Source organism: Dama dama, chromosome 6 (assembly GCF_033118175.1).
Source record: "Dama dama isolate Ldn47 chromosome 6, ASM3311817v1, whole genome shotgun sequence".
In the NCBI taxonomy this organism is placed as follows: domain Eukaryota; kingdom Metazoa; phylum Chordata; class Mammalia; order Artiodactyla; family Cervidae; genus Dama; species Dama dama.
The window spans coordinates 45,598,874-45,625,441 of NC_083686.1; the positions used below are offsets into that span (position 1 = coordinate 45,598,874).

Below are 26,568 nucleotides of genomic sequence, written 5' to 3' on the forward strand. Positions count from 1 at the left end.
CATGGCATCCAATCCCATCACTTCATGGCAAATAGATGGAGAAACAGTGGAAACAGTGGCAGATTTGATTTTGGGGGGCTCCAAAATCACTGCAGATGGTGACTGCAGCCATGAAATTAAAAGATGCTTACTCCTTGGAAGAAAAGTTATGACCAACCTAGACAGAATATTAAAAAGCAGAGACATTACTTTGCCAACAAAGGTCCAGCTAGTCAAGGCTATGGTTTTTCTAGTAGTCATGTATGGATATGAGAGTTGGACTATAAAGAAAGCTGAGTGCTGAAGAACTGATGTTTGGAACTGTGGTGTTGGAGAAGATGCTTGAGAGTCCCTTGGACAGCAAGGAGATCCAACCAGTCCATCCTAAATGAGATCAGTCCTGAATATTCATTGAAAGAACTGATCTGAAACTGAAACTTTGGCCACCTGATGCGAAGAGCTGACTCGTTTGAAAAGACCCTGATGCTGGGAGGGATTGAGGGCGGGAGGAGGAGGGGACGACAGATGATGAGATGGTTGGATGGCATCACTGACTCAATGGACATGAGTTTGAGTAATCTCCAGGAGTTGGTGATGGACAGGGAGGCCTGGCCTGCTGCAGTCCATGGGGTCACAAAGAGTTGGACACGACTGAGTGACTGGACTGAACTGAACTGAATCTAGGAGAATCCATATGGATTTTATAGATTTTTTATTAAAATATTTGGACACCAGACATTGAACTAAATATGTATATACAGTGTGAAATGAACAAAGAAAAAAATGAGAACGAGTTCCTGTGGGTAGTCCGTAATATTTATAAATCACTCACTGTGTACTACGCACTGTTGTAGGTGTTGGGAAAATGAAAGTGATCTGTATTTCTCTGCTGGTGTCTAAGATGGGAGAGCTTAACTGGAAAGATCATGGGGTGAGAAAACATGCTGTTTAGGCTCAAATCCTGGTTCTACCATTTCCTAGCTGTGTGACTTTGGGCCAAGATAATTTCCTTTTGCTTCAGTCTGCATATGTATGTATAAAATAGGAATGAAAATGGTACCTATGTTAATGGGATGTTTGTGAGGCTAAGTGGGTTGATATATGCAAAGTGCTTAGAACAGTGTCTGGGATACTATGTATGCTATATAAGCGTTTGTTTCTTTTCCCTAATAGAGGAGATTCTGCCCTCAGGAAGCTCCCAGTCTAGTTTATATCACCTTCTCTTCCCCTTCCTCAGTCACCACAGTTATTCAGATGACTGTAGAAGCTAAAAAAGATAACTGTCCCTCCCCAAAGGCCTTTCACATGCTTATATCACACATCAACTTTCCCTAGGTGCTGGAGTGCTGGAGTGCTGGAGTGAGTGCTATTTTTCACTAGTTATACTCTGAGCACCACAAACTTGAGGAATTGGGACACACTGTGCCAATTTTGTGTTAAAAAATTTTTTTACAATGATCAATGTGGGTTGAAAGAATTAATTTCTTTTTTGGAATTATATCTTTGAGTGAAGACATTTTGTTTGTTTTCCTGGAGAACCAAGAAATTTGAATTTCTCCAGATAATCTAAAACTCTCCTGATGCAATTAAAAATTCTTCTTTTTTTAAAAAAGTTTTTGTTTTAAAATATTTAGTTATTTGACTGTGGAGGATCTTAGTTGCTGTATGCGAGATCTTTAATCTTTGTCTTGGCCTGTGGGATCTTTAGTTGCAGCATGTTTAGTTTAGGCAGGCAGGATCTAGTTCCCTGAGCAGAGACTGAAGCCTGGGCCCCAGCACTGAGAGATCCGAGTCTTAGCCACTGGACCACCAGGGAAGTCCCTAAAATTCTTCTTACCTAAGTACTCATGGCTGGCACCAAATATTTTTTCTCCTAAGGCTATGTTCCCTAATATCACATCTATCCTATCCAAATATCTAAATAAATTATGCTCAAGAACATACAAAATCAAATGTTATTATTGATATTATTGTTCCTATCACTCTTGTTATAGAGGAATAGAGACAGAGTAATAAGAAGAAAAATAGCATCTAACATCTTCTGTGTAATTACCAGGATCTAGGCACTATATTCTAGACCCCACCCCATTTGTCTTTTTCAGAGTTCATATGCTAGATATGATTCCTCCTTCAGCCAGTTTCTTAGGTTGGCCATTCCTATAATACAAGTGTGGTGTAAATTTAGACATAGCGGTAAAGCAGGGTGCAGGCCTGAAGCTTTGATTTTTCACCAAAGATCTTTATTTCCCCAACCCAGAATTCCAGCAGGAAAATTTTCGACATTGCTTCCTTGTCCCATGGACAGAGTTTTTCTGGTTTCTCTCCTGCAGCCTTTCCTGGTTGGATGTTGTGGTCCTGCCTTGAACCTTCCCAGGGTCAAGTCTCCTATCCCAGCATGCTAAAATTCCTACCTTTAGCAGCTGGGACCTATTTCTGGTCCAGTAATTCCCCCCTCCCTTCCCCTCCTAGTCCTATAGTGTATTCTATGAGTCTATTACTCAAGCTTTAAGCTTTATCTTTGCTTCTGGCACTAAAAAATTTCTCCTATTCTTTGAATTCAGTATTTACTATACTACTAACTTTTAAAAATTAGGCTTTATTTTTTAAGAGCTGTTTTAAACTATAAGGGAAATTGAGAATATAATACAAAATGTTCCCTACACTCATGCATGCAGTTTTCTTTATTATTAACATCTTACAGTATGTTTGCTAAAAATAATGAGGCAATATTGATACATTATTATTAACTAAAGTCTATAGTTTATTCAGATCTTCCTAGTTTTTACCTAATTTCCTTTTCCTGTCCCAGAATCCCATCCAGCATGCCATATAACATTTATTTGTCATGTCTCCATAGACTCCCCTTGGCTGTGACAGTTTCTCAAACTTTTCTTATTTTTGATGACCTTGGCAGTCTCAGGAGTACCATTCAGGTATTTTGTAGGATGTCCCGCTATTGGAATTTGTCTAGTGTTTTTCTTTGATTAGAAAGGGGTCATGGATTTGGGGGAGCAAGATCGGAAAGGTTCAGTGCTATTTTCATCATATCATAAAAAGGCACAAACTATCAATGTGATTTATGGTCAACATGATGTTGACCTTGACCTTGACTGTTTAAACAGTGTTTGTCAGTGTCACCACTGTAGAGTTAGTCTTCCCTCCCTTTCCTTGGGAAGGAAGTTACTATGTATGGTCCACACTTAAGGAGTGGAGAGTTATGCTTCCCTTTATTACTGTTTTTTTTTTTTTTTTTTTTTTTTAACAGTTATATGTAACCAAGGGGTTTTGTGTTGGCTCTGTCTGTCAAAATGCTACTTACAGAAATTAAGTCCTTTCTCAGGATTTTCTGTTCTCTTTAATACAGCTGACACTGGTTGCTATCTTACCTTATTTCTGCAGCATCTCACATGAACAGTTAACTCCTTTCTTCTTTGACTTTTCTCTTCCTTTACTTGAAACATCACACTCTCCGAGTTGCCTTTTATACAACTTTGGTTAGGCTCTCTCAATTTCCTTTGTCAGTTTTTCCTCCTCTCCCCATTTCTGCTCACTGAAATTCTTTCAGCCTACATCCTCTTAATCTTCACTCTCTCCCAGCCACCTCACCTCTTGGCTTCTGAGCCATCCTGCTCACTACTATGGCTAACTTTACCATCTATGAGTTGATGGATCCCATGTATTTATTTTCTACCAAGATTTATCTTTTGAGCCTCTCCCCCAACTCATTCTTTCTCCTTTCCTCTCTCTGTTTTATCTACCTCTTCATTTATCTACATATACATCTATCCATCTATCTAATATCTCTGTCTGTCTATCCATCTATGTTCTACTGGACATCTCCACTGGGTATCTCATATTTCACAATAAATCCATTATCCTCTCCTACAAACCTGGGAGATTTTAAGTGTAGCTGAACTCAGGGGACTCAGGACATTATCATTAGGAAAAGTCATGTTTGCTTCATCCCTCGGTTCTGCTTTCCTCAGTGCTGGCATCATTCTTAGACTATTTCTACCATAAGAATGACATGGTTCCTAGTAGATCATAGAAAAGAGGTCCCCCTGTTCCCAGTAGTTCTATTAAAAGTCCTGATATTGTGAGGATTTCCCTGGTGGTGCAGTGGGTAAGAATCTGCCTGCCAATGCAGGGGACACAGGTTCAATCCCTGGTCTGGGAAGATTCCACATGTTGCAGAGCAACTAAGCCCACACTCTAGACTCTAAGAGCTGCAAGTACTGAGCCGGCATGCTGCAACTACTGAAGCCTATGCATCTAGGGCCTGTGCTCCACAACAAGAAAAGCCACTTCAATGAGAAGCTCATGTACCACAATGAAGAGGAGCCCCCACTCTCTGCAACTAGAGAAAACCCTCGTGCAGCAATGAAGACCAGCACAACCAAAACTAAATAAATTTTTTAAAAAAGAAAGAAATTTGAAACTGCCCAAGACCACTCAACTAGGTAATGCAAAAATTTGGAAGTTTTCAAATCTAGGAATATTTGCCTTAAAAGCAACTGCAGATTTGTTGCCTCATGACACCCCCAAGGCATTATCTTGTTTGGCTTTGAACCATTTGGTGTGAAGGTTAAGTGTGAAAGTGTGTGAAGCAGGGATAGAAAGGGGAACTCAAATGGAATGAGTCCATACTGCAGAGTGCAGGAGAGCACATAAACAGTGAGGGAAAATACACTAAGGAGGGAGATTTGTCCCCAGGAAGAAACTGGGGAAGGCACGTGACAGGAAGTTGGACCCTGGAGGGCTGGAGGTGGAATTTGGGATTATGATGTCAACCATCATCAGGGAAATGTTTGACTCATTTTCCCTCACCCTCTTGGCATTGTTGCCAGGCCCCATATCCTTTTGCTGGCTCTGACAGGTTTTTCAGAATAGGACAAAGAAGCGCAAAATAGGAAGAGCAAAAATAAGGTAGCCCCCACCTTACACTGAGGCAGTGGGAATTACAAAGGTCTCTCTGCTGCATAGATCTTAGAATAAAGAACATTTATCCCACACAGAACCACTGTTAGATAAGGGTGAGGTTCTCACAGTCCTCCCAAGCCTCATGAACTCATGATGTTCTGGAAATAGCACCAGTAACAATGCATCTCAATTCAGATAACATTTATTGAGCCCCTTCTTTGAAGCAGGAGTTGCAAGAGTGCTGTATGTGACTTCCCCTGCCCTTGGGAAGTTGTCAGCTATGTGATGATTTAGATATTTTGGAGCATCGGCCCCTTATCTTGGCCACTATTTCTACAGAAAGGTGAATTCTCAGTCAGAGTACACAGGGTGTGGGCCATGTGTGGGACATACTGACCTTTCTTCCTCTGATTCCCTTTGCTCACTCTCCCATTTGCTGTCATTCCTTTAACTGACTGCAGCCACTTGGCCTTCTAGTTCCTGCCAAGAAGGAAATTCAGGAGCTTGGCCTACCCAGTGCACTGAATTGAAGCCCTGAATTAGACTCTTAAATAGTTATTTGGCTATAAGGCAGTCACGTAGCATCTCTGAAGCTGAGGAGTAAGTTACAACCTTGGTTACCTCGCACAGTTTTGGGGGAATGTTAAGTGATATTTGTGCTTCATAAACAGTAAAGCATTACATAATGCAATAAAACTGAGCTGATCCCCAGAGACTCAGTTAACTACTTGGATGGGACCATAGAGATACCCTCTTGCCACCCAATGTTTACTATATGCAAGGCTTTCTTCTAAGCATTTCACATGTAGTGACTTATTTAATCTGCAGAGAGCCCAATGGGGTAGTACTATTATTATCCTCATTTTACACATGAGGAGCAGAGAAGTTAAGACTGGTCCAGAGTCACACTGTAAGTGACAGAGCTGAATTCAAAGCCAGGCAGTCAGGCAGGGAGTTAATCACCAAACCAAGCTCCCTCCTCTGTGCTTTCTTACCACCCTCTCTGTACTCCTCTGGGAGCACTCGGCAGGGTTATGATTGCTTGCCTTAGTGATAAATGAGCTACTAGAAGGCAGAAACTATACCTCATCACACACACCCCCCACCGTGCCTGCCACATGGTTGGTGCTCAGTACATATCTGTTGAACGAATAAATGTCCTCAGCAGAGACACATAGCAAGTCTGATTCCATCTACTATGTTTTTCTTTCATCTTGTCTTGGCTAACTATGTTCGTTTTTTTTCAACTGTTACTAGTAGGAGGTTCTTTGGCATGTCTCACTTGCCCTGATTGCCCACCTTTGCACTTTCTCAACTCAACAACGAATCATCTAAACTGGTAGGAAGTGAACACTGTACTTGGGAGAATATTCTGACCAGCACCAGGTCCGGTGTGACTATCCTTTCCTGCTGTCAGTATATATTCCTTATCCTGGACTCTCTCAGGAGCCCACTCCTGCCCCTGAATGATTTGTTTGCCTGGGCAGGTTCTTGACTATGAATACAACCAAGTACCCAGAGTGAACCTTGGGCCTTTAGTGATGATCTAGGCAGGTGAGAGGAATCCACTAAATTCTGCCTCCTCTCTCCTCCCTCCCTTCACCTTTCTTTTCCTGGGAGGAGCTGGAAGGAAGGGAAAGGGATTCCCTAAGTTCTTGAAGGAGAAATGAGGTTATGGCTGGTGAAGAAGTTGAGGGAGGCAATTGCATCTTCTAATCTGGAATCCAGAGTTTGTTAATTTTGTGTCATGGCCTGACTACAATGAGCTTTCTCGTAAGAAAAAAAAATGTATCAGCATCACTGGCCTCATCTATTGGACTATATTTAAGGGGACGATGGGACAAGATGTTTGAACTTGGACATATTTTGAAAAATCCTGTATTACAGTGGGCAAACATATTTGCGCTGTGTCTGTTGGGTTCCTCAAATTGGAAAAGTACAGACTCTGGTTCTCATCATAGACTAAAAAACCTGACGAAAAGTGAGATTCGATTGTTGGATAAACCGGCAATCACATGCACAATAAATTCTCTACTTCAAACTAGGGCTTTTATTTTTAGTTGTTTTGGTTAGAGATTACTCTGGGGAACCAAGTGCCCCACTGGACACTCAGAACCCTGTTCTTTGGGTCGGGGTCAAAACCACCAGTTTCCAGAGACATTCTCCTTAAGCGTCAGCGACTCTTCTCCTGGAGGGCGAGGCCGCGCCGGCGGGAGCGCGCTCCAGGAATAGACCGCGGGTGCAAGAGGAGGAAAGCGACCTGGGGAAGCGCGCGAGGCCTCACGTGCGCGCTCCCGCTCGCCAGCCCGCGCGCTCTCGCGCCCACGCGCCCGCTCACCCGCCCGCCTGCACTCCCGGGAAGTCTCGCGATGTCGTAGCCGGGTGCTCCCGCTGCGGGAGGCTCTGGCTGTTGCTGTGGTTGCCTGAGTTGCTGCTGCGGCGGTCGCGGCACTGCTGGTGGAGGTGTCGGCCCTTGGGCGGATGTTGACATTGTGTTGTTGTTATTGCTGACGGTAATGGCGGCGGCGCTGCCGACGGCCAGGACCCCATCTCCTCTGTAGCCGAAGCTGAGACTGCACAGAACGAACTCCGCGGCCTCGGAGCCCGCGGCAGCGACTCCCCTCAGCCTTCGCCGCCTCGCCAGCCCGTATCTCGGCCTCAGCCTCTGGACAGGCCCCTTCGGGCTGGGGGTCTCGGAGTCTCAGGATGGCGGATTTCGACGAGATCTATGAGGAGGAGGAGGACGAGGAGCGGGCCCTGGAAGAGCAGCTGCTCAAATACTCGCCGGACCCGGTGGTGGTCCGCGGCTCCGGTCACGTCACCGTGTAAGGCCCGGTGGAGGGCGAGGGCGAGGACGGGAGGTGCAGGGCTGGGGTGGGCCTCTTACTCCGCGGGGGCCTTCTCTCCCTGGTGTCCGTCGAGTGTCTGAGGCCTTCGGGAAGAGTAGGCGACCAGGAAGTGAGAACTTGTTTTATTTTCATTTGTTTCTGTCTCCGGAGTGGGGACAAACGCTGCCCTGCGTCCCCTCACACTCCTGTTAGCAGGCCCCACGGGCCTGGGCGCTCTGACGGATCCCGGGAGGAAGGTTATTCTTTAGGGTCTGCCCTTCCGGCCACCCCTTCAGCTTCGGGGTGGAAATACACGTATTTCTCAGGTGCCTCCCACAGTTTTCTCACCCATTTACTCTGTGGTTCTCTTTGCTCGTTTGTGCCTTTGAGCCTAGTGACATATGGCTCAGAGACCGGACCTGGGCCGGGTGAGACCCTGGCGACGATCAGTAAAGAGTGGTTCCCTGTCGTCGTGTCTGTTTCACTCATACCCACAAGTCTTCCCAGTTTCTTGCAGAGTCAGTTTCTGCGGAACTAATGCAAGTTCCTGTAATTGTATATGATAAAAAAATGTATGGATGAACATATGTATTTAAGATGCAGAATGATGTATGTTTACACATAATTTAAAAATCTACGTGATGGACACACACTGCTCAGGTTACTCAGGGTTCTCTGTAATCTAAGTCCTTCCTTGGGGCACGAACTCTGGGATGGCTTCTTCATTTGATAAGGGTTCCTGTAAGTTCAGTTGGCAACATTTTAAAAGCCTGATATTATTCAAACAATAAGGAAGGAGCACTTTCTGAAAGGTCATGACTAATAAAGGAATGTGAAGACTTGTACCAAATAATGAGCTGTCCGGAAGCAGGAAGTTTTGTAATGTTTGTCTGAGAAGTTCAGAGTTTTGTACAAGTTGAAGAATTTATCCCTTTTCATTTTAGAGCTCTGTTCAAATCCTAGGTCAAACTTCATGCTTGTCAGACATCTCTCCACTTCACCTTTTTAGTAAAATACAAAGGGCCAGTCAGTTTGAAATTGCCTGGAACACTTTATATTTTATTTTTGGCTTAGGGTGAGTGGGATGTGCAGTGAATAACTTTTAGTGAAATAGTAGGACTTCTCATATAAGACGGTCAGCAAAATCCTTGCATGTCTCAAAACATGGTATGACCAGCCATATTGTTGTTTCGGTGTGCTTATGTAATGCCTTGATTTCTTTAGTACCTGTTAGTTTATATTCTGGTGACTTAGTATAAAAACACTACATTATCTCTATCACAGTGCCATGAGAAGACAATAAAATTTATCACTGTACTAACAGTTACTTAGTATTTTAAGTGTCATCACTAGCATAATTAAGACATATAGCCAAATACTATGGGATATTAAATCTTTTTAACATATATCACAGAAATGTTTATATCTCAGAGCCTGCCATTTGTTTTGTTTGACTATTTGAACCTTAATACATTCTTTTAAACCTAAGGAGTGCTTAAAGATTGGTTTTCAAACTTCGTCATGGTATCTGTCCACCTTAATTTCCTTAAATTCCTCATATCAAAGAAAAGCTGGGAAAATTTTATTTTAAAAGGTGCAGCTATAGTTATAATGTTTCTTCTGTTTGAGTAAAAGAAAAGCTAAGTACATTGTTGGGCATGATGGAAAAGTCAGAGAGCTCAGAACCGAATAGGTGATTAGTAAATTTGATTTTAGTTGGCTACTTACAGAGGTTAACAGAGTAGGAGAGAATTATTGGTGGTTCCCAATCTTAATTGCCCATTAGAACCACTTGGGGAGTTTTTGTCATTGCCCCAGTGAAAGCCAAGTATCTGAGTGAGGTCCTAGTTTAAAAAGTTCCACAAGTGACTCAAGTAGGTACCCAGGATTAAAAACTGCTATTCCAGAGTAATAAGAGAAACTAAATGCCCCCAATAAACAATATGCCTTTCTGCATAGAAGTTAATTTTTCTGTGCTCTCTCTCAACAACTTCACTTCCTTTCCTGTTACTTTGGTTCTAGGCTCTGGGTTCAAATCTACCCTTTGCCACTTCTTGGGTAAATTATTTATCTATGACTCTTCATTTAAGATGGGGCTAGTTGTAGTCCCTGATTGTCAAAATTAAGGATTAATTGAGACAGTACATGCAAAGAATTCATCACATTGTGTGGTACTGTGCTCAGTAAATATAGCCTTTATTAATCATCCACACATAGAGTGTTCCTCTTTGAGAAACATAGGTATAAAGCACAGTACTAAGAAATCCAAGTGCCATTCTCAAACCTAATAGTGATTCACTTTAGTCTTATTTTTCCATTTCTGGGCAATTTGTATGAGGGTAAATTGTGTGAAATATTTCAAGGAGAATTAATAAGAATCTTCTGCATTGAAGACCTGATCCTGTTTTGTGGTGACATAGATAAGTATGGTTAATAGTAGTACAAAACTTTTTGTATCATTCACAGGCATACTATGCCAGTAGGAGCCAGTTAATACCTATAATGGTTTTTGAAATTGGTGTTTGTGTGTTGCTGTAACTGTTGAGCATGTTCAGTTTCTCTTGCCTGCAAGTATAAATGGGAAGAGCCATTAAAATAGTTAAAAGACTACTGGTTAAGCTTATCACTGCAGCTGCCCTATCTGCTCCTCCTTTATTTTAACTAAGGAGCTGCTCAGAGCTGTTTTCCCTTACCGGTTTGGAAGTGAATGTAGTGTAATGTATTGAATCATCTGTAATCTACATCAATCTGAAACTATATAGATCCATTCATGTGTGTTTTTCACAGATTCTACTTTTGAGTAGACCTTTCTGATTGATTATTTCTACTCTTTTCCCCTCTATGGTATCATACATCATATTATAATATTACTGTTATTTTATAAATCACTGTATTCTCGTATGACATGCGACATGTCATTATAGTGATGTGAGAAAGTAAGTCATCTTTCATTTTCTACTACACAGGCAGGGCTTGGTTAGTTTTGTGGCATAATCAGATTTTGGGGATACAAGTATTTAAAATGTATAATTTGCCTAAATGAAGTTTGCTTTAATGTAGTTTCTAGTATTTTCATGTTGACCACAGGTCAGGCTTAAACTGTGTACTTCCATTAAGATCAGTATTCTCTCTTGATATTTTTCTAAATGAGTGTAATAATTTCCTTCGTTTTTGGATTTGCATGTAGCAATATGGAACAAGGTGGCAGCTCCAATAGGAAGAAATCTTATGCAAAATAGTATTTTGAGGAAAACTGGTATTTGAAGGAAGAGAGGGAAATGATAAGTTCCTGTTATTGCATAATTTTTATGTACATGTAATTTAAAAGACTTGAGCTCACACTTCAGTTAAAAGATTTTTCTGTGTGTGTGTGTGTACTTCTCAGTTTATTATGTAATGAAGATGAAGGAAAGGTGATTAATTTATTAGGAGTTAATTGGCAAAATTGGTTAGTATTTTTTAAAATTATGACATTCTCTTCCCCATAGAATAAATTTTTGTAACTATCATTTGTTGAAGAGTTTGATTTTTCACAGTGATGATAGCAGTGTGTTTAATATAAAAATTAGAATTTAAAACTAGGTTTTAGGCCAGTATTTCATGTCTAATCTGTCATCATAACTGACATCAATTCCTGTCTCATTTCATGCCCTCCCATATAGAAATCAAACTTGGAGCCTCCCTAGGACATGTATAATTTTTGACTTCTAATATAAGCCTTGTCATAGAACCAGCTTATTTCTAGGTTTGTTTCTAATGTTATTCTCTTCTAATTTCACTAAATTACTGTGTCTTCGGGTACTTTCCTCTGAGGTATAATCTTTCTACCATGTCCACAAAAATTCTGCATCCTTTACCAGTTTTTATCGATAGCTGTGAGACATCACTCTCTTTATCATTCATTTCAGGTAAGCTGTGGAAAATTGAAAGATTTAGAAATGTGACTTGAAAAAAATATGGAAACACTTTGGAATACAATAGGACTTTTGCATAGGAGACATCACAGAACACCTCAGTATATATTGACCTTTCAGATGGTAGAGTTAAAAAAAATTCTGTCTTGAAATGTACCTGACCAAGATTCCTACTGCATGCTGTGGTAAGCAACAGGAGACCAGAATATGATTTGCTCAAGTAACAGATTCACTTCAGTTAAATAATTTTGTAAACTTTTGTAACTCTAACCTCCTTACCTCCACTCAGCATAAATATTCCATTTTTAATAAACTTTTTGTTTGGAGACTTTTAAGGTTCTTCTTGATATTCCTCCACAAAGCTGGATAGTCCTTTGAAGGCAGGAATTACGCTTACTGGTTTTTATTTTTCCACTACTTAATACGGTGTCTGGAATAGTGAAGTGAAAGTCACTCAGTTGTGTCTGACTCTTTGCCACCCTATGGACTATACAGTCCATGGACTTCTCCAGGCCAGAATACTGGAGTGGGTAGCCTTTCTCTTCTCCAGGGGATCTTCCCAACCCAGGGATCGAACCCAGATCTCCCGCATTACAGGTGGATTCGTTTCCAGCTGAGCCACAGGGGAAGCCCAAAAATACTGGAGTGGGTAGCCTGTCCCTTCTCCAGTGGATCTTTCCGACCCAGGAATTGATCTGGGGTCTCCTGCATTGCAGATGGATTCTTTACCCTCTGAGCTATCAGGGAAGCCCTGTCTGGAATATGATGGGTTCTGAAATGTTCTGTAAATAAATGAGGTAATTCCATACATCTTTGGATCTTGTAAAACTTGTCAAAAGAATAACTGTTTTCTTCTTTTTTTTTTTTTTGTACCTCTTGAGTGAAGGCAAACTATTTTGCAGTAGAACTCTTATAATCACATTCATAAGATAAATGGGTTATCATTTTTTACTTTATTTTTTTATTTTTGGCTGCACTTTCAGGATCTTAGTTCCCTGGCCAAAGATTGAACCCTGGCAGTGAAAGCACAGAGTCCTAACCACTGGACCTCCAGGAAATTCCCTGGTTGTCTTTTTCTAAAAAGCAAATTTGGTAATTGTGAGAAAATTGTCTCTTTAAAGTAGATATTATTTTCCCAGAGATTTTTCTTGCTCCTTATAATTTGAGAGGAAATTACTTTGATTTAGAACATAGCATTGAGCATATTTCTGACACTATAAAGAAAAAAGTGCTCAATATCTTAACTGGACCAAGTGCTAAAACTTCTCAGTGAGTAAACTTTCTTGAAGAGATGAGAAATATGGTAGTAAGCCTGTTTCAAAATTTTACTGTAACTTGAAATTCACATGATCAGTTCAGTCGCTCATTCGTGTCCGACTTTTTGCGACCCCATGACTGTAGCACGCCAGACTTCCCTGTCCATCATTGACTGCCAGACCTTACTCAAAATCATGTCCATCGAGTCTGTGATGCTATCCAACCATCTCATCCTCTGTTGTCCCCTTCTCCTCCTGCCTTCAGTTTTTCCTAGCATCAGGGTCTTTTCCAGTGAGTCAGTTCTTTGCATCAGGTGGCCAGAGTATTAGAGTTTCAGCTTCAGCATCAGTCCTTCCAATGAATATTGAGGACTGATTTCCTTTAGGATGGACTGGTTGGATCTCCTTGCAGTCCAAGGGACTCTGAAGAGTCTTCTCCAACACCACAATTCAAAAGCATCAATTCTTCAGCGCTCAGCTTTCTTTATAGTCCAACTCTCACATATATCCATGACTATTGGAAAACCCATAACTTTGACTAAATGGACCTTTGTTGGCAAAGTAATGTCTCTGCTTTTTAATATGCTGTCTAGGTTGGTCATAGCTTTTCTTCCAAGGAGCAAACATCTTTTAATTTAATGGCTGCACTCATCATCTGCAGTGATTTTGGAGCCCAAAAAGGTAAAGTCTGTCACTGTCTCCATTGTTTCCCCATCTATCTGCCATGAAGTGATGGGACCAGACGCCATGATCTTAGTTTTCTGAATGTTGAGCTTTAAGCCAACATTTTCACTCTCCTCCTTCACTTTCATCAAGAGGCTCTTTAGTTCTTCTTCGCTTTCTGCCATAAGGGTGGTATCACCTAAATATATGAGGTTATTGGTATTTCTCCCAGCAATCTTGATTCCCGCTTGTGCTTCATCCAGTCCAGCATTTCTCATGATGTACTCTGCATATAAGTTAAATAAGCAGGGTGACAATATACAGCCTTGACATACTCCTTTCCCAGTTTGGAACCAGTTTGTTGTTCCATGTCCAGTTCTAACTGTTGCTTCTTGACCTGCATACAGATTTCTCAGGAGGCAGGTCAGGTGGTCTGGTATTCCCATCTCTTGAAGAATTTTCCACCGTTTGTTGTGCTCCACACAGTCAAAGGCTTTGGCATAGTCAATAAAGCAGAAGTAGATGTTTTTTGGAACTCTCGCTTTTTCAATGATCCAATGAATGTTGGCAATTTGATCTCTGGTTCCTCTGCCTTTTCTAAATCCAGCTTGAATATCTGGAAGTTTACTGTTCATGTACTGTTGAAGCCTGGCTTGGAGAATTTTGAGCATTACTTTACTAGCGTGAGAGATGAGTGCAACTGTGTGGTAGTTTGAACATTCTTTGACGTTGCCTTTCTTTGGGATTGGAATGAAAACTAACCTTTTCCAGTCTTGTTGCCACTGCTGAGTTTTCCAAATTTGCTGGCATATACAGTGCAGCACTTTCACAGCATCATCTTTTAGGATTTGAAATAGATCAACTGGAATTCCATCACCTCCACTAACTTTGTAGTGATACTTCCCACGGCCCATTTGACTTCGCATTCTAAGATGTCTGGCTCTAGGTGAGTGATCACACCATCCTGGTTATCTGGGTCATGAAGATCTTTTTTGTATAGATCTTCTGTGCATTCTTGCCCCCTCTTAATATCTTCTGCTTCTGTTAGGTCCATACCATTTCTGTCCTTTATTGTGCCCATCTTTGCATGAAATGTTCACCTGGTATCTCTAATTTTCTTGAAGAGATCTCTAGTCTTTCCCATTCTATTGTTTTCCTCTATTTCTTTGCATTGATCACTGAGGAAGGCTTTCTTATTTCTCCTTGCTATTCTTTGGAACTCTGCATTCAAATAGGTATATATTTCTTTTTCCCCTTTGCCTGTGGCTTCTCTTCTTTTCTCAGCTATTTGTAAGGCCTCCTCAGACAACCATTTTGCCTTTTTGCATTTCTTTTTCGTGGGGGTGGTCTTGATCAAAATTTTACTGTAATTTGAAATTCTCATGATATTCCAGTCCAAACAGTTCAGTGTGGGATTTCTGCCTGCCAACAGATGTGAAATTATCTACTACTTAAAATGTTATGTTTAGCTAAGTGGAATATAGGAACTAAATGGTGGAAAGTAAATGATAAGAGATTATTTATGATGGTAATCAAAAGGTCTTATTATTGTAAATAACATTATTCTAAAGAGTAATATTTTTGAGAGCTGCTCTTGAATCCCAACTTGAGTTTATATTCCTAACAGGTTAAATGCCTAGGATATTAGATCAACTATATACTCAAAAGGGAATCTTTTTTTCTGTTTTTAGTAATTTTACTTTATTTTTTGTGCTGGGTCTTTGTTGCCCTGGGCTGGCTTTCTCTAGTTGTGAGCAGGGGCTACACTTGGCTGCAGAGCATGGTGTCTAGAGCTCAGTCGTTCTGGTGCATGGGCTTCGTTGCTCCGTGGCACGTGGAATCTTCCCAGATAGGGATTGAACCCATGTCCCCTCCATTGGCAGGCAGTTTCTTATCCATTGCACCACCAGGAAAGTTCAGAATGGACTCTTAAGTCTTTTTAGTATCTGTGGCTTAGGTTTTTAATCTACTATAAAGCTACTTAAGATATTATTCTCAATGAAATTAAGCTTTAAAATATAACAGCAACAGATGCTTTTAAGTATCCTTACTCTGATGTCTTCTGTGTAAGATTTGTTGGTGACTTTTCACAATTTGTTTCAGAATCCATTTGTAAAATCAGATGTATTATACCAATGTTTCCCTGTTCATGCAGTCTAACTTAATCTCAGTACAGTATTTCTTAAACTTGCCTGATTATTAGAATCACTTGCCTGATTATCAGAATCACTAAGGACATTTTAAAAAATACACATTTCAGACATCCCTAATTAGAATCTTTAAGGGAAGAGTCTAGGAATTTTTATTTTTGATAGGAGCTTGGTTGATTCTTAGACATGTTTGGAAAGCAAGAGATGGTTCTGTGGAAAGAGTGGTCTCTGATGTCAAGCAGATTGATTTCAGTTCTCAGAAACTTCCAAACTGTAGCCGTTAACCTTTCTTAACTTTTGTTTTCTCATCTGCAAGAGGGATATCTATCTCAGGGATTAGGTGTGACAGAAATAACTTACCTGATTCAGTTCAGTTCATTCGCTCAGTCGTGTCCGACTCTTTGTGACCCCATGAACCTGGCAGCACACCAGACCTCCCAGTCCATCACCGACTCCCAGAGTGCACCCAAACCCATGTCCATTGAGTCGGTGATGCCATCCAACCATCTCATCCTCTGTCGTCCCCTTCTCTTCCTGCCCTCAATCTTTCCCAGCATCAGGGTCTTTTCCAATGAGTCAGCTCTTTGCATCAGGTGGCCAAAGTATTGGAGTTTCAGCTTCAACATCAGTCCTTTCAATGAGCACCCAGGACTGATCTCCTTTAGGATGGATATTACCTGAACCCATAATAGACATTTGGCAAATTATTGCCATATATTTTTATATTTATCCCTGCATGTGTATTTTTTGGTTAATCTTTATCATTGTCTTGAAAATCAGTCTGAAATATGCTCTCCTGCTTTAAGATCCTATCAGAATTATTTGATTGAGTAGAGGAAACTTTTAATGAAAAGAAAATATTGACAGATTGGTACATAGTGATGTTCTTAGAGGCTTTTGAGGTATTTAAAGTTTGAGGATCTTTTCTAAATGGCACTTTCTTTTGAATTTTGCATATGAGAGCTTTTGCTTTCTTGTTTATGTTCTTCTTTTCTTTCTAATTGATCAGCTGTAGGTTAGAAATGAGACAACCAACTTTAAAAGACCAATGTATAAAGTAAGAGAAGTTGGTTCTGAGTGCTGGATTTAGATGCTTGAATTTTACTTTTTGTTTTCTTTTTTTTGTTATTTGTTTTTTGTTGGATGCTTGAATTTTAATACTTGGGTTTTGAGATTCTTATCTCCTCAGAGTATTTTTCAATTAATCCTTCATTATCAACTGTCTTGTTGAGGTTTCCTGACAAGTAATTTGACAAGTATTTATTAAATTTTATGCCCAGTATTATGTGAGGCTCTGAGTTTACAGTTATGAATGAAACATACATAGTTCCTCTGCCCTTCTGGAGCTTACAGCTAACAGATAAATTATGTCTAAGAAAGTTACTGCGAAGGAGACATTAGCATCTGTGGCAGAAAATAATGTGATAGAGAGAACCCCTCTGAGAAGGTAACATTTAGGAAGGGTGAAAGAGTCCTGTGAAGAGCCCCGCGGGTCTGGAGAACAGCAAAATAAGTTTGGCTTGCCTGAGGAACTGAAAGGATGCTACTACTGTATTGTGGCTAGAACATAGGAAACAAAGGAGATAGTTCCTTGAAATGAGGTTGGCAAGTTCAGGGACCAAGAAGGATTGTTAGAGAGATTAGAGTGAAACTGGGGAGAGTAGTTAGGAGCTGTTGGAACAGTAAAGATGAGATGTTAGTGGCCTGATTTAGGGTGATGGACTTTAGATAAAGGAGGCATTACAATTCTGGCTGTAAGCCATCAAATTTAGCAGCTTTTCTTTGAGGTATGGCAGAACATTTTCTTGGTCACTTTTGCCATCTCATTTCCCAGTTGTGTTATTTTTTGTTTTCTTTTGGTCTTTGTTTTGGTTTTGTGGAGGGTGAGGTCAAAGATCGGTGGCTGCGCTTACTATTGACTTGAGACTGTCATGATGACATACCTGCATTTCCTGTTCTGCTGCCACAGGGCAGCTAAGTATGACAAGAGAACAGTAGCTACTCCACAAGATCGTGGCTTTCCCACAAGGTCATAGATTTTGAAGTGAGGACCTTTGTACCCTTTAGCTACAAGATGTGTGGTGTTTGACAGTGATCTGTTCTTTAAATTTGAGGAAAAGACTGCTTTTTACATTTTTACTCTTAAAGCTGAATTGTCTACATAAGGACTGAAATTTCCTCAAAGATCTGGAAAAATGATTTTCTTCTTCTTGATGCTCTTTTCCATTCTACATGTAGTAAGTGAAGTTTACTTAGTGTAGAGTTGGTTGGACTGTTGTTTTAACTTACTTTTGTTTTTTGATAAGAAGTGAATATATATGTCTGTATCTCTGTCTGCCTCATCTGTCTGTCTGTCTGTTTGCTTCCTACAAGAGTAACTGGTTTTATTCTCTTTCATCATGCATTGTAAGTAATTACAGTGGAGTCCTTGATTAGTCCAGTGAAGGAGTTCCTATGTATCCAGCCTTCTTTCTTTGCCCTTTCTAAACTATCCAATTATAGATGTTGGAAGTGGGAGGGAAGTTCATGAGGGAGGGAATATATGTATACATATAGCTGATTCATATTATTATATAGCGGAAACTAATACAACATTGTAAAGCAATTATATTCCAATTAATAAGTTAAAATTTTTAAAAAAAATTGTAAATGTTACTTGAAGTTGATATTTTGGTAGTCTGTGCTCCAAACCAGTTCAACTGTATATTGCTTCTTAAATGGACATAGTTTATCATCATTGTGTTGCTCATCATGTTATATAAATTATGAAGCATACTCTAGACTGTATACAGATTAGATCTATAAAATCTTTTTTCCTTAGTCTGATACAGATAATGTAAAGTAGTTGAGTTAGATTAGTTGAATCCCTATATTATCAGAAGTAATACCATGAAGTTTAATTACTATATATGTTTTAATTACTATATATATTTTACAAAACTTTCACTGCTTAACAACATATGTAATTGTCTGTTGAAAATATAATCTTAATAGTTGAAAATTAGTAAAATTCTAATACTAGAATATTATAAAACTGTATAGTGATGAGGTATAGTGATGAGTGATTGTAGTACATGATTTAAGTACATTTTTGATTTCGCTAGTTTATGAATGAGATTATACTTTCACAGAGCTGGTTGAACTCAAATGTATAGAATTTTGTCACACAGTTAAAATTTTTAGACTTATATTCTGAGACTCATATATTTATGTCTCTAACTCCAGGGGTTCTGTATCTTCTGGGTGCACTTTCAGTTCTATCCTTCCATGAGCCACATTGATATTTAGATGTGTATTAAGGCAGCCAGATGATTTTAAAGCATGATTTTTATGTATTAAAATCTATTAATTTCTCCTTTGATTATGACTTTATCTCCCCAAATAGCTAAAAAGTTGACTCCATTGAGCTCAGAGTTCAGCATTAGAAAATAAGTGCTGTCTTCACTTGCCATTTGTATAACTTACGTGTTCAGATTGAATCTGAAATTTCTGGTTTATATCTCAACACGCTAGCAAATAATGCTCAAAATTCTCCAAGCCAGGCTTCAACAGTACGTGAACTATGAACTTCCAGATGTTCAAGCTGGATTTAGAAAAGGCAGAGGAACCAGAGATCAAATTGCCAGCGTTTCGTTGGATCATCAAAAAAGCAAGAGAGTTCCAGAAAAACATCTACTTCTGCTTTATTGACTATGCCAAAGCCTTTTACTGTGTGGAGCACAACAAACGGTGGAAAATTCTTCAAGAGATGGGAATACCAGACCACCTGACCTGCCTCCTGAGAAATCTGTATGCAGGTCAAGAAGCAACAGTTAGAACTGGACATGGAACAACAAACTGGTTCCAAACTGGGAAAGGAGTATGTCAAGGCTGTATATTGTCACCCTGCTTATTTAACTTATATGCAGAGTACATCATGAGAAATGCTGGACTGGATGAAGCACAAGCGGGAATCAAGATTGCTGGGAGAAATACCAATAACCTCATATATTCAGGTGATACCACCCTAAGGGAGAAAGCGAAGAACTAAAGAGCCTCTTGATGAAAGTGAAACAGGAGAGTGAAAATGTGAGTTGGACTATAAAGGAAGCTGAGGGCTGAAGAATTGATGCTTTTGAATTGTGGTGTTGGAGAAGACTCTTGAGAGTCCCTTGGACTGCAAGGAGATCCAACCAGTCCATCCTAAAGGAAATCAGTCCTGAATATTCATTGGAAGGACTGATGCTGAAGCTGAAACTCTAATACTCTGGCCACCTGATGCAAAGAACTGACTCATTGAGAAAGACCCTGATGCTGGGAAAGATTAAAGACGGGAGAAGAAGGGGACGACAGAGGATGAGATGGTTGGATGGCATCACAGAGTCAATGAACATGAGTTTGAGTAAGCTTGGGGAGTTGGTGATGGACAGGGAAGTCTGTTGTGCTGCAGTCCATGGGGTCGCAAAGAGTCAGACACGACTGAGCCACTGAATTGAACTGAACTGATGTTCATATGTGTTATCATATTGACAAGAAGATAACATTCTTTTGAGTCTATAGATTTGTATGGGTTGAGTGTCTCAGAGTCCAAAATATCCAAAACTGAATTTGTATTTTTTCCCCCTGTATCAGCTTTCAAGTGCAGCCTTCTCCTTCTCAGTGGATGGTATACCTGGTATCCTGTTGCTTAGAGTAAAAAAAAGACTTTGACACATCCTTGATGTCCCTATTTTTCTTTTACTGCATCTAATCTGTCAAGAAGTAAATCTCTTGACTCTGTCTTAAAAATATCCATGGCTGATCCATGTCAATGTATGGCAAAAACCACTACAATATTGTAAAGTAATTAGCCTCCAACGAATAAAAATAAATGGAAAAAAAATATCCAAAATCTAACCACTTTTTGCCATCTCTGTACTGCTGGTGTGAGTTGTCAATGTCTCTCTTCTGCCTTGTGTTTCATACTTTTCTTCACCCTGCTCCCACCTTTGCTTCTCAACCTTTACAATCTTTTTGGTACATCTGCCACAGTGATTTTTTTAAAACACAAATCAGATCATGTCTCTTTTCTGTCAGAACTCCCCATCTTCAGAATTAAAGTTCCTTTTAATGACCTGTAAGACCTTACCTGATGTGGCCCATCATTATTTCTCTGACTTCCACCGTTCTTCATTTGTTTACCCTAGTCTAGTCACACAAACCTCCTTTCTATTCCCTGAATTATTCTAGGCACACTTCTGGCTTAGGGCTTTGCACTGTTTGGTTCCACTTTCTGGAATATCCCTCTGCCCCAGATACCCAAATGGCTAGCTCCTTCACCTTCTTCACATCTTTCACAATTATCTTAATGAGTCCTATCCTCCTTTCTACTTAAAATTAAAACTCATCTACTTCCCCTTACTCTGTGCTTCTCTTTTTTCATAGTGCTTCCTCTGTCAGAATGTGAAATGAGCCACACTTGGTAAAGAGTACAAACTTTAGCAAAGAGGAAAACTCTCAAACTTTGTTGACAGGAATAAAGTTTTAAAACTTTCTTCCATTTTTTGGTAGTAGTAGTTCTACCTATAAAATGTGAATCCAGAAAACCTGTCTATTTTTTTTTTTTTCCTTAAAAACTTTGAAATTGCATTTGACCTTTGGGCATAAGCGACCCTGAGAACAGGTTGTTTTATGTGAGGCAAGTAAACCTAGAAAATTTGCTTTCTTGAGATAATATATCTAGTTGATATCTGAACCAGGGTTAGAATTCAGGCATTCTGTTTCTCCATTGTGTTGCTCTTATATTTTCACCACAGTAACTTCTTTGTGCCTTTTAACCTTTGTCTTACCTGCATGGATTCCTGGCCTCATGCTTGCCCATATTAGCTCCAACTGTTTAATTTTTCCTAGCTTTCCTGAGGGGCTTCTCTGGTGGCTCAGAAGGTAAAGAATCTGCCTGCAGTGCAGGAGACCAGGGTTCACTCCCTGGGTTGGGAAGACGCCTAGAGAAGGGAATGGCTACCCACTCCAGTGTTCTTGCCTGGAGAATCCCTTGGACAGAGAAGCCTAGTGGGCTTCCTGAACCCAGCTGCTCTCTGTGTATCCCGTTTCCTCCACTTTACCCCTGACCTTGAAGAGGTTAGCCGAAAGTTGGAGTATCTTTGACAGTTAACATTAGTTAGTTTTATCATTGGCTGTTTTATTTGCTAAGCTGTTTGAAGAGGGTGTTTGTGACGTCATTGTGATCTGGACATTCTCTAGTTTATCTATAAAAAGTGAAAGTGAAGTTGCTTAGTTGTGTCTGACTCTTTGTGACCCCATGGACTGTAGCCTACCATCTGTAGCCTCCATCCATGGAATTTTCCAGGTGAAAATACTGGAGTGGGTTGCTGTTTCCTTCTCCAGGGGATCTTCTCGACCCAGGGATCCAACCCAGATTTCCCACGTCGCAGGCAGACGCTTTACCTTCTGAGACACCAGGGAAGCCCCCATCATTATCTATAGTGGACATTAAATGATAATATTTTCAACTTTATTAGAAGGGTGATAACCGTAATAAAAACATAGCATTACATTTGCATTGTTTTGTAAAAAATAAAAGCAGTTAAACATACGGAGTTTATGCAATGCATTGTTGGTGGTCTATGTATGTGAACTCATTTAATGAGTTAGAGGTTGTTATTATCCTTGGTGTATAAATAGGGAAACTGAGGCTCAGAAAAAGTAACTAACTTGCTCAAAGTGACACATCTGGAAAAGGCAGTCAAGATTTCAGTCCAGGCAGTCTGGCTTCAGAATCTTGTTTGCTTAATTGCTTTTATTGAACCAGAGCAGCAAACTCAAGTGTTCTCTATATAATTCATCAACAGAAATACTTATAGGAAAATCTTATATATTTGGGGATTTTAGATACAAATGTGAAAAGCTCAAAACCAGATTTTTTCCCCTAGATCCATATGAGAATGTTAATATTTATTGTGTGTTATTTTTTAATGCATTCTTGTAGTTTATCAGCATTTTAAAATTTATTTTTAAAATATTTATCTGGCGGCTCTGGGTGTTGTAGCTTGTGGGATCTTATAGTTGCAGCATGCAAACTCTTAGTTGCAACGTGGGATCTAGTTCGCTGACCAGATATTGAACCTCAGGCCCCTTATATTGGGAGCGTAGAGTCTTAGCCACTGCACCACCAGGGAAGTCCCATATGTTGTTTTTAATTTTATAATTTCTGTTTGATGGAAAAAGTTTTTTTCCATCCAGTTCTCAAATGTTTTCTCAATTTAGAGTTTCTAGTTCAAGGAGATAAACGTTTTCTTTGCTTACAATGAAAGTTATTAGAGGCATTGATCAGTAGTAGAAATTACCCTGGCTTGGGTTCAGGAGAATAAGGCTCTAGCCTAGATCTTACATGTTAATTAGTTATGATACCCAAGTTATTTGCATTCTATGCATCAATTTCATCATTTGTAAAATTAAATATTTGGACCAAATGATGGTTGTGGCCCTTTTAGCTCTCCGATTCAGAGATTCTATTGTTGTAGAGTTAGGAATTTTTTTTCCTATTTAATTTTCAAATTCTTTACAGTTTATTTAACATATATTTAAATATATGTTAAAAATCTTTAAAGTATGCTCTGAAATACACTTTAAACTAGTAGAATTATCTTGAAATCTAAACATGTCAGTTGCATGTATATTCCCTTAGGCAAGGTAGGAAAAAAAAAACTCCTTTATCTACTTTTTTTTCAGGTTTAATACTTTTTCTAATTCTAATGAAAAGCAAAAAGATTATTAAAAATTGAAAAGTAGTATTTCCCAGTGAAGCAGAAAGTAAATCATCTATTATCACCAAGAGGAAACGGTCATTTACTATTTTGATGTATTTGTTCCTAATAAAATATTTGGTTTAAAGTAGATATATGTAATTATTGAAGTTTTGGAGAATATGAAATTGTGAAAGTGAAATACCACCCATAATATTATTGCCTAAGGTTAATCACTATTTTGATAAACTTTCTCTGTTTTTATGTAAATATTTTTGTTAAAAAATTGAGACCATGCTTATAATGTACTTTGTATCCTGCATTCTTTATTTAATATATTGGGAACATTTGCCAGTGTTATTACAGATTCTTACATAGTCTGAAGTATTAGGCTCTATTAGATTCCAAGAACAGAAACACTCAGGGGTCCTTTCATTGTGCAGATTTTTTGTAAGAGTGCGTGGAGACTAAAGAAGACAGGAAACTGCGATTGTATAGCCAGACTTGAAGGAGACTGAAATATTATTGTTTTGGATAATTGCGTGCAGCTCTGGTGATGAAGTTATTGTGTCATTTTTCTCAGCAGCATGTGTCCTTTGGTCTGGTGGTCTGTCACAGCAACGTACCTTTCAGTTCTAGCTTCTGCTGTTGCCACGAACTGGCAGACCTTTTTTTCCTTTTATCTTAACAGTTTCTGCTTACTGTTGGCTTCAGCCTATTCTTTTTTTTTTTTAATTTGTTTTAACCTCTACTTACTCATAACTTTACTATATCTTGGCTCTTGTTTCAGCCTTCTTGTTACCATCTGTTGTTTCTTTCTCAGATACCTCAGGAAAGAGGATCAGATTGAATTAGTTGATGTTGTCCTGGTTGGGTAGCCCTGGCCATCCCACAGCCCAGGAATTAGTTATTCTTAAAGCAAATGCCCATTTGTGATCTAATTCACCAGAGTTTAGGGGGATCCTAATTAGGCATGCATAGTAACAGGCTACTCTCTAGTGTAAATGGTTTTGAGCTATGTAGTATCTTTCAGATTAGTGTATCATAATTAATTTAATACAATTGTAGTCTTTTTACTGCTTTAAAACTTTCATTGTTAAAAGTAGCACTGCACTCAGAAACAAGGAAAATAAACACAGCACAAAAGAAAATTGAAGTCAGATTGTTATACTTCCTCTATTTAAAAGGCAAAATTCACAGTGAGTTCAAAGTATATTTTAATTCAAAATAACAGTGCACCACTGGATTCTAAGAGACATTAATATGAGGAGATACAAGGAACCCAGAAGAATTAAAAATCAAAGTTAAAAAAAAAAAAAGGACACGGTTATATGAACTAAAACTATAGAAAAGGTTGAAATGCATCCAGGAAAGCTGTTGATTAGTGAACCCCAAACTCTTTTTTACTTATGATAACATACCTAGTTAATACCAAATAAAAGATTGAAATAGAAGAAATTATGTTGATGTTATCTGTTATAAAATGCTTTTAATATATTTGCTTATATATCTACTGAAAAATAGATCCTATTTTAAGAAACAACAAATGAAACAAAATGTGTTTAGATCTCCCTCACCAGAATAACACTGCAGGGGCTTCCCTGGTGGCCCAGTGGCTAAGGCTCTGAGCTCCCAAAGCAGGTGGCCCAGATTCGATCCCTTCTCAGGGAACTAGATCCCACATGCCACAACTAAGACCCAAGGCAGCCAAATAAACAAGTATTTAAAACAAAACAAAAAAAACCAACAGAAAACCACTAAATAATACTTGGTTATTCATGAACACGTCTGTGCCACTGTAATGAATGTTTTTAAGACCCTCTGTGTGTGTGTGTGCACTCAGTTGTGTCTGACTCTTTGCAACCCCATAGACGGTAGTCCAGGCTTCTCTCTCTGCACTATCAAATTGTGTGCTTGAAGGGTTTATGATTTTGTAAGGTTTTCTCCTTGACATTCTAGATCATAGGCTATGTGTGTGTTTTTGTATTTTTTGCTTAACAGTATATGTTCATATTATTAGTTTGCAACTTCATTTTTAATAGTTGTCTAGTATTATGTTGAGATACTGTAGTAGTTTACTTAACATTCCCAACATTTTATTTTATTTTTCTCTATTGTGAATAAAGTTTCAGGAAACTTAATTATGCATATGTTTTTATTCACATTTTAGATTATTTCTTAGGCAAGATCCCTGAAAGGAAAAATGACTGTACCAAAAGTATAAATATTTTTAATGCAAAATTAATTTCTGGAATGGTTGTAATAATTTATAGTTCACTGACAGTACATGGATATTTTCCATCTTAAGACCTTCTTGCCAACATAAAATTTTTTTTAGTTTTATATCATCTATTAGTCTCTGTAGGTAACTAAGATGCCACCCACCTTGGATTATATCTTAAAATTATTAAGTGCTGCTTCCAGTTTTTTTGATTAATAAAATGTTAGGTTATTAGGTTGAATTCAGCTTCCTACCCATTATTCTTCTTTCAAGTATATTGAATTATTATTTTAAGAAATTTGACCTTTTTATTACTGTCCATGACCAATTATACTTTGACTTAGAATAAAGTAATTATTATTATTATACTTAAAAACCTCAAACTTGAAGGAACATAATGGATAAAAGGAATAATTTCTAATGCTGCCAAGTTAAACTGAAACATATGTCACTTTCATTGTTAACAAACCCTACCCCCTGCCAAACTTAAAAAAAGCAAAAAAACCAGCCCCTCTCCCCCAACCCTCCTGCTGAACTAGAACTAAGGTAGTATAAAAACTAAGTAACTTATGTCACATCAAAATCTTTAAAGATGGTATTTTGTAGTCGGCAAACATGAAGTACGTGGCTTTTCTTGTCCATTTAATAAAAAAGGATGGTTTCATTAAAACTTTATCTGACAATATTGCTTTGGTTGGTGTAGAATAGATTAAAAAAGCAAAAGCTTTGGTAGAAATAGAAGACATAGCAAAGAAAGTATTTGCTGTATTCTATGGACTGTGAGGAAAGCTGAGCGCCGAAGAATTGATGCTTATGAACTGTGGTGTTGGAGAACACTCTTGAGAGTCCCTTGGACTGCAAGGAGATCCAACCAGTCCATCCTCAAGGAGATCAGTCCTGGGTGTTCACTGGAAGG

The 26,568-nt window shown here is 39.0% G+C and overlaps 1 protein-coding gene and 1 long non-coding RNA gene across 3 annotated transcripts in view; both read left to right on the plus strand.

Annotated features, from left to right (window-relative positions):
* Window positions 1-7,304: 7,304 nt before the first annotated feature.
* The window catches only part of CHIC2 (cysteine rich hydrophobic domain 2), a 55,471-nt gene continuing 36,207 nt past the window's right edge, over window positions 7,305-26,568 (plus strand). The window contains exon 1 of the mRNA XM_061145947.1: window positions 7,305-7,724. Coding sequence (XP_061001930.1) covers window positions 7,606-7,724 — 119 coding nt within the window. The 5' untranslated portion in view covers window positions 7,305-7,605. The remainder of the gene's footprint in view (window positions 7,725-26,568) is intronic.
* Window positions 10,147-20,556, plus strand: LOC133058881 (uncharacterized). Of its 2 annotated transcripts, none has more exons than XR_009693414.1 (2): window positions 10,147-11,826; window positions 19,249-20,556. It is a non-coding gene; the product is annotated as an uncharacterized LOC133058881 (long non-coding RNA). The 2 variants fall into 2 exon arrangements; XR_009693415.1 differs by having other exon boundaries at window positions 19,253-20,556.